We start from the raw sequence: 17,735 nt of genomic DNA, 5'->3' as shown, positions 1-17,735 counted from the left end.
AATTTTTGCGATCCAAAGTCCCATTTTGGCGATCCGAATAATTTGGTGATGGGGCCTCTAGATCACCGATTTGGTCGACAAAATTCATTAAAAGGTCATTTTCTTTAATTTTTATGGTCTTCTTATGTTTCCAGAGGAGTATTGTTAACATTTTACCCTTAATTAACTTCCCTATACCCATATCATAGCCTAATAACCTCCTAATACGCATTGTAACTTCCACAATCCTTAATTCTCCTTCTTCTGAAACCCAAGAACTTCAAGAAAGGGATTTCTCCACTTTCACAAGATTTAAAGGCTCCAAGTTCAAGGTTCTTTGTCAAGTTCCTTCACTAAGGTATGTAGTACTTCAACGAGGAATTCCTTTCATCCTTATGCCCAAAACTCATAAGTTTTTTATGAACTTGATTCAATAGTTAGGGGTTATCAAACCCACTTTCGAACTCATCATATTTATGACCCTTATCAGTTCTTGACATGTTATTATTTTTGATTCATGATACTTATATTTCAAAGCATGAATTTAGAGTTTTTATGTTATTATGAAAGTTATTTTGAGAAGTCACAAGATATACATGTTCTAGAAATTTTCTCATGATTTAAGGTATGAAAATAATTTGAAAGCTATGTTTTCAAAGAGATTTCAGTATATGACTTTAGAAAGAAAGATTTGAGCTTTGTCTCATACTTTATTTAGACGGACAAATAGTTTACCAAATTATGAACATATCGTATAAGTATTATTTTGGGAGAATTGCTTAGCACCGAGAGGACGCAGGTTTAGAAAATCCAAATCCCATAACTACATGTCACCGTAGGATTTGAGTATGCCGCTTTGGCGGTCAACTCTTTTAGCCCTTTGAGGCTCAATTAGTGGATCTATATTAGACATATAGGTTATATACCCTGAAAAGGTATAGGGCAGCCCACCCAACTGAGATCGTAAGTTGAACATCATTAGCTCAAATGTTGTTTGTCGATTGTAAGAAACTCTCCAGTAAAGCTACTATTAATTCCATGCACCTTCATTATCATCATGACTTCACAAATATGATATCTTAGCTTTATCTTCGAATCATGGTAACAAAGATAGATACATCCTTATATTTTGAAAGCAGATTCACATATGACCATTCACGCATAACTTCCAAATTCAGAATCATTACTCTCAAATTCCTCTCAAGCAAGAACTAGGAATCCAAAGCTTCAAGTCTCCATTCAAGAAATTCAAGTCAAGGCTTCCATTCCAGCCAGTATATAAGTATTTTCATGACTCAAAATTATGTACTTCCAAATGCATTTCCAGATTATCAGGTTTCGTGATTTTAGATACTTCCAGTTTAGGCATAATATATAAATATACCCTTTAACTTTGCCTCATTTCACATTTATGTCCTCCAATTTTGGTGTGCACAAGTAGACACTTAAACTTGTATAAAGTTGAACAAGTAGACACATGTGTCCTAGGTGACATAATACACGTAGGACACCACATAAGACGTAAATTGCCATGTAGGATGCCACATAAGACGTGTGTATCTATTTGTTCAACTTTATATAAATTTAAGTGTTCACTTGTGCACACCCAAAGTTGGAGGGCATAAATGTGAAATAAAGTCAATTTAAAGAGCATATTTATGTATTATGCCTTCAGATAAAGTGTCTTTCAAATATTATCAGTTTTATCATGATTCATGAGCTACTCAATTATTATCAATATAAATTAGTATTACCAGAATATTATTGTCTTCAATTATTTCCATGTTTTTCATTAGGAGTTTTACTTAACACCGAGTGGACCTAGGATGAAGACTCACCCGTTATTGAGGCATGATTCCTTTAGTAGCAATCCCTAAGTTCCACAACTACGTGCCACCGTAGGGTTTAAGGGGGTTTTTCACTAGTTGAGGCCGACTCCTTAGTCTTTTAAGGACATTAACTTAGTGAATCCACATTAACTTAGTGGATCCACATTAGCTCAAATCAGCCTTTATACCTTGGCAAAGTATATTGGGCCCTTTTGATAGGAGAATTATACATCAAACTCCATGTAGTAGTTCACATAGTTATATGTCGATTTCAGTATCTCCCATAGTTCAGTCTTTCAGTTATTGCATGACCAAGCATACAGTTATTCCCTAAGTTGTTCGAACTCGGGTGCGAGTGTTCGATATGGGTGCGGATCTAGAGATCGGATCCTCTATGATCTAAATTTTAAGATTTGGAGATACGGATCCATGTATATATGGATACGGGTGCTAGGATTTGGCTAAAAATAAAAATTTAAATATCTACCATACAATTGAGTATAATAGACTATTTCAGTTAGCTTCCGCATCCAGTTGTTTTAAGACACTATTTCATGTTTATCTTAGTGTCATGACACATAAACCATGAGGTTAGCTTAGGGTCACTTGTGGCTCTAAGCACCGTTTTGCGACTAGGGGTAGTCTCAGGTTGTGACACTAAGTATGCTTCCAAATAAGATATTGGTAGGCACTTTGACTCCTTCCAAACATTGCCAAAAGAGCCAAGGGATCCTATCAATTGGATAAGAGTCAAGTATCTAATTTGTGAATTCTATAAGATAAAGCTAATTATTTAGTTAGTTAAAATATTTTTACCTTAGAGTAGGATCCTCTGTAATTAGTCCTACTCTTTTTTGCGCATTGACATGGCTTGGTTAACCAGTCAAATATTATATTTTGCGGTCAGGCTTAGCCCCCCTTGGTATAAGTTTTTTTGCTGGAATATAACTAATACTACCTTCTGGTAAGGAATAACGAAGTATATATCCAACTGCTGCATGATTTTTTTGGAATTAGTGAGCACAATACCAGAGGAGAAGCAATTGTAAGAATCAACGAAGTGCAAAAAGAAGAAGGAATGCACGATTTGCATCTGTGCAACCATTGTAAAATTAAAAGATCATTGAAATGGATTTTTGTAAGTAATTAACCTCTTTTCAGTCGATGCTTTCAAATGAGCAAGCATTCGAATCATTGTATCATTAGTCACCTGACCAGAGAAAAGTTGATGGAAGTACAAGTTTGCTTCTGCTTCAATATCTTCAGAATAATAATCAGATGATGACAAATCAGCAGAACCAGAACTCTTAAACCGTGAATTAGTTCCCATGTATGTTACGTGCAACTTATCCATTTCCACAGATAAGTGGGGTGAAGAAACTAGGCCAGAATGAGACTGGAGGACCTGCAGGGAATAGATCCATAAGTAAGCAAAATCAATTTTGAAGTGTATGCTGCTAGAACTAATCAATATCAAGTGTCAAAATGGGACCTTTAAGAATGTTGAAGAAGTTTCCAAATAAATAGTCCTAAGAGCATTGGGAGAACAGAAGTGGTTGGAAGTAACAACTTGAGCAGCAAGATGCACCTCCTTCAAGAACTTAATGCATTCCTACAAAATAAATGTGAAGTTTGGCACAATGGTTGAATGCGGGGTTATAGCAAGCAAATATTTTCTCCAATGTTAAGAAAAACGACAAGGCAGACTAGGTCTGGAGAACAGCAACAATGTAAACCAAATATGTCTAATTTATACATAGTGGATAAAACATACCTCATAGAATGCATCTTTATATGCGTTCAAGTTACTGCTCAACCATTTCTCCAAATCTATGAGTCCTTTGCAGGAAGCAAGGGCAGCAAGTCTAACACCAAATGGATATGGAATCATATCTAGTATTGGTGATAGAATCTGAAAGGAAAAACGAGTTACACTTGTTTACAAAACTGGAGGAATGGAGATGGTTTAGGTATATCAAAAAAAGGAAATATGTACATGGATAAATGAGTGTATTTTAATAATCAGTGAATAATTACTCTCCAAATAAAGCCTTGAAAAGTGAGCAAACAGAATTCTTTAGGTTACTTAGTGCTTCTGACAGTAATCCTGCAAACATCATTTGACTTTCACACTGTCACTCTAGAACAATTGAAATGCAACAGTTAACTGTGAAACAAAAACAACTATACATTTTCCAGCAAGCTACCATGATGCGTAGAAGTTAAAACAGCTTAACACTTGACATATTAGAATTTTTCTCATCAAACTATGACTGTTGCCAACTATGGAATGTTCGCGACTGGAGGTACACAGAGAACTCGTCTCTCCCATAACACATGTTAACAGTATGGTTATAGTATAGTGTAAGAGGAAAAGTATACCCAAATCTGATAAGTTACCCAACCTTTATCTCTTGACAGGCAGCCAAAAATCTGCTCATGTTTTCTGGGTCAGTGCTCATCGCATCTACAAGACCCCGCAACAATATGTTTGGATTAACATGCCACAGATGAACAATCATACCACTTGCATCAGCATTTTGCAGTAATATTGGGATAACAGCTGAGGAAACTTCTTGCTGGAGATGATTAGATGCAGTCTGAAAATCATTCAAAGACATTTTAGTAATAACAGTAGAAAAACAACAGGAAAGAATTATAATCCATGTCAAAACCCAGTACATTAATGTGGGCCATCCCAAGAAGCAAGACTTCAGGGCAGTACTTCAGAGGGTGCTCGAGTATGGATCTCACAGAACTTGCATGGTCTCTCTCAGCCAGCTGGCAAAGAACTTCCAGAAGGTCAAGACACAACCACGCATGATTTGCATGTTCAATTTGAACCTTATGGTCATTCACAACATCAACATAGGCCTGCAAAACTGACTGTAAGACCAACAAAAATGATATGATGTTCATATACATAGTTAACATTAAAAGCATCAGACGGCCTACCAGTTGCCTCCCAGAATGTGCAAAGGTAAATACTTCCGGAGGAGCTGAGACAGCATATTTAAGTAAGGAAATCTGACCCTCAGCATTCTTCCAGATAGAGCCACAAATAGCTCTGAGAGGAAAGTGACCCTAAGTTCCAGCATAATAAACAAAGATATGACTGGTAAATTTTTTGAAAATGATGGTACCAATATACATTGGTCCATGCATTCTCAAGGAAATTCAAGAAGCAATAAAAAGTTAAGTAATACAAATGAAAAAAATAAAAAAGATAATAAAATATCAAAACCTACAAACAGGGAATGTAAACAAGTTAATTGAATAGAAATGTATGTCTAGCAATTCCGGAATTTTGCATATTCCCCGGTTTCAAATCTAGAAATGTTTCCAGTCCCTTATTTAATTGAAGGATATAGAAAGAAGAGAGAAACAATATGAAGTGAGAAGAGGTACCTGGCTGGCATGTTTATAAACAGACATCAAAAAGTAAAAAGCTGCTTCGTTTGGAATATAGAAACCCTCATGATCTAGGTTTTCCATAATAGTTGCCCAGTTCAATTCAGGAGCCTGCAGCAGCAGAGTTGGTAAAATTCTTTGTTATCATCAAGAAATAAATGTACAAGGTAATGGAACTCACGAGTTGCTTTGTTGCATAAGTAAGAGTGTCTGCATCCCATTCAGTCATTTGTGATAGATCCTCCAATGTATTGTTGCCACAAAGATCAGCAAGTAATTTTGAGTGTACACTCTTGTCATCTGTTTGTGTACGGACAATCACACCAACTATCCTAGCAATGGTCACTTCATCCAGTGGCAAAAATAACGATAAAAATTCTTGGCATTGTGAGATATTGTCCTGCATATCTGTTATGGTTATTTCCTTCCCCGTTTCTGCTAAAAGAGAGTCAACAATATCATTTTCATCACCATCGTTTACAAATCAATGAAAAAGCAAACAAGGATTAGAACAATAGACAGGAGAGGTTCAAGTTGTAGAATCAGAATCAGTATGTTAGAAACCTTTATGGCACTCTGTTCACGAAATAATTAGAAGAAAATTATTTCCAGGTTTGAAACGAAAAGGTTAAAGGCTTAAAAATGTGTGCTAACTTTGGAAATTTTATCAAATAGATTTGTGGAGTCACCACCTAACATTTTTTTGTTAGGTGGTGTGAGCCAACTTACTCGCACCCCGTCTAATTCATGGCTACCTGCTAACTCCCATCTCCACATGTATTAGGTAACTTTATTTATCAAAACTTAGACCAGGGTTCCGTTACAATTCTTAATAGACTTTATTGATCACTAAGATACGCCTTGATTTGAAATTTCAAAAAAGTTTTCATAAATTTTGAAAGGAAAAGAAAAGAACTCACATGAGAGATCTTTCTGACGATGAATCTTCAACCTCCTCGTCTGTCTTGATCAAGATAATGACTAAACACTAGTAGCATTCTAATCCACTTGGGACTCATCAATTATCGCCACACCCAAAAATGCGGCAATTAGCAACTTGATTTTGTTTCGAATTCAGACTATTTCGGGACACAAATCTCTCATAAATCTTTTTCTTTAATTATTACACTTTTGTATTAAAAATGAATTTAACATGACATAGAGTTTAATAAAATAAAAAAGATATAAAATCACCACTGAAATTGTTCAAAAAGACATCTTAACTTACTTACTGTCCTATTACCCCAATAAACAATTTTGAACTTGATATTATTATATCATTTTTCGATTAGTGCCAGATTTTTTTAAAAAGCTAGTGTGTTCACACACAAATCATTACATGACACATGTCAATTAAATTAAAAATATAATTTTTTCCATTTTAACTTGTTTCATTATCTTTTTTTTTTTCTTTATTTCTCTCTCTCTTACTTTTTGACATATTTTAATTTTGATTTCATCTTAAATTTCAATTCATCTTCCACCCCTCACTTTCAAGTACATCATATTTTTCATGTCTCGATACTTCGTCCTGCTCGTGGTTGTTCTGATATTGCTTCTCCTCCACCTTTACCACTATCAGGTGAATTGGAATTTATGGTGGAACCTGAAAAAGTTTTATCGCGTCGCATCATTGGGTGAAAGAGTCAGAAGTGTCTGGAATTACTTACTCAATGGCGTCGCCGTCCTGTTGAAGAGGCTAGTTGGGAAGACAATGACTTGCTTGTTGTTCAATTTCCTCTGTTCTGCCTTGAGGACAAGGCATCTTTTCGGGGAAGGGGTGGGGACTGATACCAACCCACCTCTCAAGACGTACTTTAGAAGAAAATATCGACAAAAGAATAAAAAGTTGAATTCTGGACAAACAACTGCTGTGTCTAAAAGTTATTATTCCTAGTTTATAGTGTCAGTCTTATCCTTTTATGTTCTCTCTATATATATGTAACCAGGATTAGTTAGTTATTAGTATTATGTAATTAAGAATCAAAACTACTATTTTCTGGAGTCTTGTCCTCTCCATACAGACAACTTTATCTGTATAGTTGTGTTTAAGATACTTGCACAAACTATTTTCAGTAAATTTACTGGCTTTGTTCTATTTTGTCGGTTCTCTACTTTTGGTTACTATCAAGCTCTTTCTCCCTTGACAGGTCTGTCTCGGTAGTTACAGCTTCAGAGCTTCTGATGCTGGAGAAGCCATAGCTTTACTTCCATCCACTGGTTCCCCGATCACAGGTGCAGCATTATCGGCAGTTACTGGTTCAGCAGCCGCTGGTTCGTTCCCTTGCATCTCAGAGTTCTCCTCCACATGCCGCTGCTCAACCACCACATTATGCTCTTTTCCTTCATTATCAGGTTCAGAGACGACAACATCATCACGAGCTGGCAATTCCTCACCTTACACTTCCTTATTTTCCTCCTCAATTTTCTGCTCATCTTGAATATGGTACTCCCATCATTGGTACCAGTGGATAGTTGAGGTTCCACCGATTGTTCTATTGGTTTTCCTGAATCAAGGATTTCAATAACTCTGTTAACTGCATTTTGCATTTTTTCCTGCAGAACCTCAATTGTTTCTGATTTCATTGCTGGAAAGGCCTGAAATCGCCAAGCGGCTTCACAACTTGCGGATTTCCTCCTGCTCTTTACAATTGGATCCATATCATGCGCTCCCTATTCTTCATGTCACCAGGTGGTAAGCGCACAACTGGATAAGGACAATTCTTGAACCCAAAAGGAACTAAATATGGGGTGTGGAGTGGGGGCGGGTTAAAATGAGGTGTTGGAGGATAGGGAGAATACAATGAATATAAAATATCACTTGTGAAACTTGTTTTCCCTAATTTCAATAGATAAGTCATTTTCACATACTTGTTTTTTAAAAAAAAATATTTTTTCAATTTATTTTTAATCAATCGAACACATAATATCTAGTCAAAGTGCATAACATGAATTAAAACGAAAAAAGTGATATTATACTAATTTTATGAGAAGAGTAGAAATAGTTTAGACATGGCTTTTAATGGAGGAACTATAACCAGTTTGATCATCATAATACTTGGACCACAACATAACTCCTCCTTACTTAGCAGAACCCTTTATAGTTGGAAGTATTTAAGAAGTTAAATCACCAACTGGAATAAATCCACTTCCAGCTGCATCAGGAGCAGCAGGCAATCCAAGAAATATTTTCTTTGCAGGAATTAATGAAATCCACTGTTTCCATGAATCTTGAAAACTAGTTACAATTTCTTGATTGTACTGACATGGTGGATTGTTATAAAATTGTACCCAAACATAGTCAAAAACTCCTGTTTTCAAGGCCCCACCAACACAAGCATCAGGAAATGGACACTGTTGGGCTGCAGTTAAGTACACTTTCTTGCTTCCTCTGTTGCTATTATATCTTGCAAGATTCTTAGCAAGATCACCCCAATATGGTCCTTCACCACTCTCTAGATCAAAGTCGATTCCATCCAAAATCGCATCTCCTAGAGGGCGAGAGGTCGATTTTCCACCTAAAAAGTTGTTCCATAGATATGCAGCAACTTGATAAGCATCATCAGGGGAGGCAATTGAGTATGCTCCTGCTCCTCCCCCGATCAATAACATGACTTTGATTCCTTTAGATTGACAAGATTTTATATCAGAACTCACGTGAAAGCATCCATTTGGAGTGTATGGATCACAATGGTCTGCTAGATTGAGCATCACGTTTCTACCATTTCCAAACGCTGAAAGAAATGTGCTATGTTTACGAAGTCATAGTTCCCTGTAGCACAAGTCTCAGCGAGTGTCCCTTCATTGCCATTTTGTCCCCAGTATATAGCAATTCCTCCTGCTTCAGACCTTGCCACTAGTGCTAAAATCAACAATATTGGAACATAAAGAAGAAAAAATGAAGTCTTGATTGCCATTTTCTAATTGGATTTCTTGTTGGAATAATGCAGCAAGTTACATTCTTTTAATAGGGAAAAATGAATGGCTGTGAAAAGTTGTCCTTTGTTCTACTTGTAGACAAAATAGAAGCCCTGTCACTCTTTGTGCCACTGCATAGCATAGCAGTTGTTAATTAAGTTCAATATTTGACTGCTAAACAATAGAAACTTTGAAAGCAGAAATAACCACACGCTGCCAAAGTTGTCAAAGAAAAATTAAGCCAAATCGTCAGATACTTGCAACGTGGCAATCAAGACTTACCGTAGATTTAAGCCACATCTCGAGTAACCAAAGTAATTTCTCCTATATTGAATGAGTAAGGCTTGGGAGAGAATGTGATACAAAAATGAAAAAGAAAAGAAACCTTGCCAGAAAACTTCACCAGTTGACGGCCACAACCACCTCCTTTTTGGGCGGTCAGAATCTGCCTCCTCAGCCAGTTCCTCATCCATGCTCTTAAGAGTGTTAAAGTGGAACCATTTCACCCACATTTTGCCTTTACGACTTTTTAGTTTATGTTGTTCCTCCATCAAGCCTGTCTGTGGGTCCACATACATCATTCTTCTTGCACTATGGTAAGCCCAAACATTTAATTTGTACCATAACGGATAATTCCTTCTAATGTCAGTAAGACATGAATTTCAATATCTTTTAAAAACTACTTACAATTTTTTTTTTGAAAAAATCAATTTTGTTTTGTCACTATCCTCAAATCAGTCCCCCAACCGCCCCCCCGCCCCCCCCCCCCCCACAAAAAAATAAATATATATATTAAAAGTTATTTTTAAAAGATATTTTTAATTTTAATTTTTTATTATTTTACCCCCTATCCCCTACCCTCCCCTCATCAGCCCTCCACCACCCTATAAATTTTTATTATTTTTTTAAACAAATTTTTTGATCCACAGATCTTTTTATTAAATAAGAGCCAATGCTCACTCTATACAAAAAAACCTACAATGAAAAATGACCTCATCCATAAATGGATCGATCCAAATAAAATAATGAGACAAGATTCCAAATCTACAATTTGCTGCTCTGTCTATTTCCAAAAATCTCCAAACCCTTTCTTTCTATACCCGCCTCTTCAAAATTTGGTAAGTCTCTTCACTGTCTCCTCTTTCTTTCTATACCTGCCTCTTCAAAATTTGGTAAGTCTCTTCACTGTCTCCTTTGTCTTCTTCAATCTTTGAGCTGCTGATTCATTTTTCTTTTCAGGTGGCTATAAAAAAAATTAAATTTGTTTTTAAAAAATATTTTCAACTTCAAAATTTCATTTTTTCACCTCTACCCCTTCTACCACCCCCACCCCCACCCCCAAAAAAATTTAAATTTGTTTTAAAAAAATATTTTCAATTTCAAAAATTATTTTCTACTCTAGTAAAAATAAAAGATATTTTTCAAAAACATTTTTCATTTATAAATCAAAGTATCAAACACTAAAAATCTTTTCCGAAAAATATTTTCTACTCACTAACCAAACATGAGAAAATAAGTCAAAATTCTACTTGTTTTACAGGAAAACATTTTCGAGGAGAACATTTTCCTTCATACCAGACACACCCTTAGTTGTAGCAATTTGCTTCTTTTTTTTTTTTTAGTGTCTTCTTACTTGTTGATCTTTTATTATATTGTGCCTCCACATAAAAAAAAATAGAAATAATTGAAGAAATAGTATTAACTTTGTAATACAATTGACTATAACTTTAATACAGTATTACCGAATACCGTACCAAACTGAAGTTTAATTTACCGTTTCCCCGAATTACCAAACTGAAATCTAAAAAATTGATATTTGATATCTACTTTAAATTACCAATTACCAAATCCGAAATTTGAGAAACTCGAACCGTATACCGAATGCCTACCCCTAGAAAATAGAATATAAGTTTTTCATATCACATTTATGAACAAAATTGATCTGACAGTTTGTAGTGGTGGATATTTGGTGTTTGGTTCAGGATTTTCAAATTCTGAGTTAAGTAATTCGGTTGATATATGACCTTCATAAATAACTCGGTATTCGGAAAATATCGAATACGGTACTAATATTTCATACCAACTGAGCTAAGATCGGTTAATGATAAGATTTGTGAAACTTTTATACATAACTACTATTATAGAAAAGCTATCATTTTTAAATTATTTTTTTGGTAAAACAAGAAAGAAAAAGCTATCATTTTAAATACTCATAAAGTATATGTTTCTAATAAGGTGTACTTTGCAGTCATGATTCATATCAAAACTAATAACAATAAATTAACTTGCTGATTTTACATGTTAAGATATAGCAACAACGAGATTCATAAAGGTAATCAACCAACAGTAGACATTCAGAAAACATCATTTAGAATGAACAACAAAAATTACATTTTTCTTGCTGAGTTTTCGATATTTAATCGACTGAAACAGGTTGCATATTCTCAGCTTCTTTCCTCAGATCTTGATACAACACAGATGATAAGTATCGCTCTCCAAAACTTGCATGTACAGTCTGTAATCGAAAACCAACAAGTTACATTTATATAACTAGAAATGAAAAAGTAACGATGATCGTTGGTCTATTGCATGACATATATTCATACCACTATGAGTTTGCCTTTGTTTTCTGGTTTTTGAGCAAGTCGAAGAGCTGCTACTGTATTAGCTCCTGACGATATCCCAACCTACACAATGAATAGAATGTAGTTTAGAGTGATCATCATGGTTTTGGACTATCAGGACACATACATGTTTGTTTCGAGGAGAAACAAAGATCAAGTTGGTATGGACTAATGCTTCATTTCTGTTTCTATAGTCGATGATCAGAGAAACTGCTTTACCGTTCTGTATAAAGGAGCTACTTCTATTTGTACGGATAGAGTGGAGAGACGTATTTAATCCTTGTTTATCTATACGTTTCAAAATGAAAGATGCATTTATCTGAAATTTACCATGAGTCCTTCCTTCACTGCCAACTCCCTAGCCATGTTTACAGCGTCTTCGCTAGAAACCTACAACTCAACAAGTACAGATCATGAGTACAATTACCAAAATGACTAATTATAGCTCTTATTTCATTAGAACAGAACTTAGTAGTCACATAATTCTGTTGTTATTTTTCAATTTGAAGGGAAATGAGATAAACAAAGAACTTAACATACCATTAGTACTTCCTCCATTAGATCCATATCAAGGATATCTGGCTTGAATCCGACCCCATTTCCCGTTATATGATGAGGACCTGGTTTTCCACCATTCAGTATATTGCTTTCAGTTGGCTCGAGTCCATATATCTAGTAAAAGAGGAGAAAATATAAGCACGTTGTTAACTATTTTGCGGATGACATAGGATTATCTTAGACGTTTACTGATTCTGTCTCGAGGAACCAAGAGTATATATTTACCTTGACATTAGGATTTTTGGATTTAAGATATTGTCCAACACCAGTAACAGTGCCTCCACTTCCTATTCCCATGACAAATATGTCAACATTACCTAGAGTTTCTTCCCATATTTCAGGGCCAGTTGTATCAAAATGAACCTGTTTTTGGATATGAAACAATTGAGAATTCTGTAGTAAAACGGAGAATATATGAATTAAGTTAAGTTTCTTAAAATTACCTGAGTGTTTGCAGGGTTGGAAAATTGTTGAAGCATGAAAGCATTAGGTGTAGATTCCAAAAGCTCATAAGCCTTCTTAACAGTGCCTCCCATTCCTTTGGTTGGATCGGTGAGGATTAAATCGGCTCCAAATGCTCTCATTGTCACTCTCCTCTCCATGCTCGTGTACGATGGCATAGTCAAAACCATTTTGTAGCCTTTCATTGCTGCCATAAATGCCATACTAATCCCCATATTTCCTGATGTTGGCTCAATCAACGTCGTCTAATTATAATCAACAAGCATGTCAGAGACAACATATTCTTGCACAAACACACAAACTTGGCCTCAACTGGCAAGTAAGCACTCCAACTAACTTTGACAGTGCACGTCTAGACACCTCAACTTACAACTATAGGAGTTAACAAGTTCTTCCACTAGTAAAAGACACGAATGGCGTTAACTTACCTTTTCAGGTGATATTAAGCCTTTCTTTTCTGCATCATTGATCATTGCCAATGCTGGTCTGGTGCAAAATAAACAAGATAATTTTGATTCTTTAAAGCATAGAACTGGAAGCAAATACACATAAGAAAATAGTTTTTGTACCTGTCTTTGATGCTAGAAGTAGGCTGGAACATCTCTTGTTTCACAGCTATATATGCTCCACATCCTTCTGTCACTTTTTTAAGATAAACCATTGGTGTTTTCCCAATTAACTGAAATTTGAGATTTTAACATGTCAAATTACATAATATGACAGTTGTGAAGTTGTTTTTAACTTTCTTATTGGATACAAATAATAGTTTGAGATTATACCTTGCCTAGAGAAAATTATACCTCATAAATAGGTCAAAAACTACGTTTTATACATAAATACTAAATATTGAACACTTGAAGAAATTTCTGATTTCGCCATTGACAATATCCTAATAGAAAGAGACACAAATGACACAGCCAGAACCTGATTTCAAGATATAACTCTTGTAATTTTTTTTTACATAAACATAAACACTTACCATAAGAGAGATCTAATAAATATAAAAAACAGAGAAAAATAATAGTAGTAAAAATTGGACTAACTTGAGAAACTTCAGACTTGATGTTAGTATGAGGAAGTTGTGTAGAGAACAATCTGTTGCTAGCTGCTCTCATCAAATCAACATTATTACCTAATGATCTTTTCTTCAAGAATCTGCTTAAAGTTGCCATTGATGAATTCTCAAAATTATTGCACTTTAAAATTTACACAAAAAAAAAGGTACTCTCTATGCAATTGGGCTTTTTTTTTGTGTACCTCACAGTGGAAAAGAAAGATAGGACACTTTTTTATAACCAAAAAGTTTTGGACTATTCAACCGGACTTCTTTGCTGTATTTTTTGTTTGGACTCTTCAACATGAAAGTTAGCAACAAAAATTGCCAAGTTGTAAAACAACATGTTTGTTTCGGAAGATTTAAATTTGACGGGTTCAACTTTTTTATATCGGATTGTATGTACAAGTACATATCTATATATATATATATATATATTTCGTGTTAAAAGATGTTGGGTTCAACTCAAATCATCGAGTTTATGATGTTGCATCTATCCCTAGTTATATTTTTCTCTTATACTACTCCTCTGTTTAAAAAGAATGACGAATTTTTACAATCTTTTTCAATTTTGAGTATCATATTCATTATATTTTTTGTATTAGATAAACTTTGCATATGACCATCAATTTTTCATAGCGTTTATCTAAAATGATATTTAAAATTAATTGAATTTGGTACTCTACCAAAAACTTGAAAAAATTAGGATTTATGAGTGATTAATCAAAGTTAATTAATACGTTTTAGATGTGGGACCCGAGATGGCTAATTGTAATTAATCAGTGCATGCACCTCTTGTTCATATGATTTTCTTACCTACTTCCCTAATTACTTATCCAATTTTATTTTATTCTATTTTGTCTATTTTGACAAAATAAAGAAATAACAATTTTCTTTTACCTATCATACCCTCAATTAATTATTTTGAAAAAGGTAGAATTTTTTAAAAATCTTAAATTTTTAATTTATTCACATCATAATTAATAGGGATAAAATGATAAATTCACTATATCAATCATTGTTTTCTTAATATGTGTGTCATTTCAAAAGTCGACAAGTAATTAAGGGACATATGGAGTATTAAATAGTCGGAAGAGAACCGAGTTTAATTTATTGCTAAAATTGTTTTCGTAAAAATATGAAGAGTAAAATTATGCATTTCCTTCTCTAGGGATAAGATTTTTGTGCATTTTTTTTTAAATTCTACTTTATAAAAGAGTATATTGAATATGTTATTATTATTACTATTATTATATAAGAATTTGAGCCTTATATTTGTCCATGTTGTATCCTAATGCATAATTCATTTTAATTTTATTGATTTGTCACAATCGGGTTCCGCAGGCCAGGTGATGTGTAAATCGTAATGTCAATTTTAATATTTTTCGTTGATTTGTGTAATTCGGATAAGCCAAGAAAAAAGAAAAAAAAAAGAAAAAGAAAGGTCATTTACTCTACTCCATTAATTGAAGATTGGACCAATATGGATTTATTTGTCCACAAAATTTATAACGAAAGCCAGATTATTTATACATAAAAATAGTTTTTTTAAAATAAAATATGAAATTTAAATTATTTAATTTTATCAAATTTGTAAGTGAAATTTTTTCTAACTCCTGCCCTGATTATATCAGTGTCAAGCTTAAACGTGTAAAATAGAAATGTTGTCCTGATGTCAATTTAATGAGATTCTAAGTACTTGGTACATATATTTTCTTAGTCCAATATTATTTGTCCATTTTTTTCTTTACGCATTTCTTAAGAAATTATAAATTTTTAAAAATATTTTTACTAATTTACGCTTTAACTTTTTTAAGATACTCTATATTCATGTGTCTTATCCATTAATATCAAGATTAACAATGGAGAAATTTTATAGTATCTATATATATTTTTTAAAAGGTAACGGGAAAATGGAAAAAATAAATAAATTATATCTTGATTTCATACATTGACAAGCAATTTAAATAAATATTTTTAATAATATGGACAAGTAATATAAAACGGAAGGAATAATATTTTTAGTAGCACATGAAAAATATAATCACAACAACATTATTAATTGAGGGCAGATTAAAAGAATCCCATGTGATGCAAATGAATCGAAATCCCAAAAAAGGAACAACCACTGTAGCAGTAGGCCGTCCATACCAATGCATTTGTCTTCAATATAATCATCTCAATGTTGCACATACATTATTGTCCTTTCATTAAAAAAAATAATTTAAAAACAATAATCATAATTAAAGTTAATGGTGAAAGATTCAAAATTTACATGTAGTGAATTATGAAATATACATCTAATTCTATTTGTACATATTTTTTGCACATATATAAAAATGTTTGATCATAAAATACTGAATTTTGTCCAACTTGAACTTATTTGTGAATTCGCTATTGGGAGAAATAGATGCTCAACCTGCAATGTCCGATAATGATATTGAAATAGTGAATCTATTAATACTATGTAACTTTGAATCTAACGATCGACCTATTAACCTTTCGGTATAGAGATCCATGTTGCAACAATAACATTAATAACATGTGTTTGGCCTTTTTTTTTCCCAATGAAATTATAGTTGCTAAAAATATAGAGTATAGATTAATTTCAATAGAGATGGTTTGTTTGTGTATGAGAAATACATTCTCATTTGATAAAAGTATTGGGCTTGGCCTGGTTGGAGGCACCTAGCCCAACCCATCTCAATTTCAGCAAACTAAGACAAAGTACATGGAGTGTAATTTTAGTGGCACGCATGACACATGAGATGTGGAAGTAGAAGTGAAGATCAATACACTAGTTGTTATACTATGTAACTTTGAATCTAACGATCGACCTATTAACCTTTCGGTATAGAGATCCATGTTGCAACAATAACATTAATAACATGTGTTTGGCCTTTTTTTTTCCCAATGAAATTATAGTTGCTAAAAATATAGAGTATAGATTAATTTCAATAGAGATGGTTTGTTTGTGTATGAGAAATACATTCTCATTTGATAAAAGTATTGGGCTTGGCCTGGTTGGAGGCACCTAGCCCAACCCATCTCAATTTCAGCAAACTAAGACAAAGTACATGGAGTGTAATTTTAGTGGCACGCATGACACATGAGATGTGGAAGTAGAAGTGAAGATCGATACACTAGTTGTTATACCCGAGAGAAAAAGTTCCAAGTATTTTAAAAGGTCGATACATGATCAAGGAGACACGACAAATGATATTGATATTGCAAATCGTATTGAAACATGATGGGTGAAATGCATGGAGGCTCGTCTCTCGGATATTGTGCATAAGAATAATATGTTACCAAGGTTTAAATGTAAGTTTTACAAGGTTGTGGGTATATCAGCACCAGTTGTGTGGGCAGAAAATTCGTGAAAGGTGTCCAAAGTAAAGCTAACATAGAAAAAAAATGTGGCCATGGGGAATTCAACCTAGTGGCAAACAAATTTTTGCACACCATTGCCACTAAGCTACCACTCTATATACAACCAAATATTTCATTTTTTAATTAATTAACCATTTAAAGTAGACCACATTAAACAAAATATACAAAATGTAGATGTGGTGATTCAAACTTGGGTATTGTGTACATATTGGGCACATTTTTGCCACTAAACTACGACTCATTGTTGTTGTTGAGGGTGTCCAAAATGCTCAATATATCAATTTAAAGTAAGATTTGTCATATATATATATATATATATATATACAATATAATTTTCCGACGAAATGTGTTCAATTGGACACCCTGGAGCAACCGTAGCTCCGCCATTGACTTAACACTATTGTATAAGGTAGGCTAATAAAAATGTCCATGTTCAAAAGATGAAGGTAACATGAATGTAGACAGAGGCGTATCTAGAGGGGGTGCCGTATAATTTTCGCGTAATTTTGT

General features: G+C 33.9%; 1 protein-coding gene and 1 pseudogene across 2 annotated transcripts in view; both read right to left on the bottom strand.

Annotated features, from left to right (window-relative positions):
• The window catches only part of LOC125815840 (bifunctional L-3-cyanoalanine synthase/cysteine synthase 2, mitochondrial), a 29,144-nt gene extending 15,054 nt beyond the window's left edge, over nt 1–14,090 (bottom strand). The window contains exons 1-9 of one of the 2 annotated variants that reach the window (XM_049495399.1): nt 13,825–14,090; nt 13,351–13,460; nt 13,210–13,267; nt 12,763–13,026; nt 12,545–12,682; nt 12,302–12,433; nt 12,092–12,151; nt 11,744–11,824; nt 11,525–11,652 (exon numbers count right to left, since the gene is read on the bottom strand). In XM_049495399.1, the coding sequence (XP_049351356.1) occupies nt 11,554–11,652; nt 11,744–11,824; nt 12,092–12,151; nt 12,302–12,433; nt 12,545–12,682; nt 12,763–13,026; nt 13,210–13,267; nt 13,351–13,460; nt 13,825–13,953 (1,071 nt within the window). In that variant the 5' untranslated portion in view covers nt 13,954–14,090 and the 3' untranslated portion in view covers nt 11,525–11,553. Of the gene's footprint in view, nt 1–11,380; nt 11,653–11,743; nt 11,825–12,091; nt 12,152–12,301; nt 12,434–12,544; nt 12,683–12,762; nt 13,027–13,209; nt 13,268–13,350; nt 13,461–13,824 lie in introns of those variants that run through there. The other variant, XM_049495398.1, reaches the window with a different exon arrangement.
• Nucleotides 8,175–17,526, bottom strand: LOC125815841 (acidic endochitinase-like; annotated as a pseudogene).
• Nucleotides 17,527–17,735: the final 209 nt, after the last annotated feature.

Source organism: Solanum verrucosum, unplaced genomic scaffold (genome assembly GCF_900185275.1).
Source record: "Solanum verrucosum unplaced genomic scaffold, falcon-dt-bn FXZP01000261.1, whole genome shotgun sequence".
Classification (NCBI taxonomy): domain Eukaryota; kingdom Viridiplantae; phylum Streptophyta; class Magnoliopsida; order Solanales; family Solanaceae; genus Solanum; species Solanum verrucosum.
This window is presented reverse-complemented; position numbering and strand designations above follow the sequence as displayed.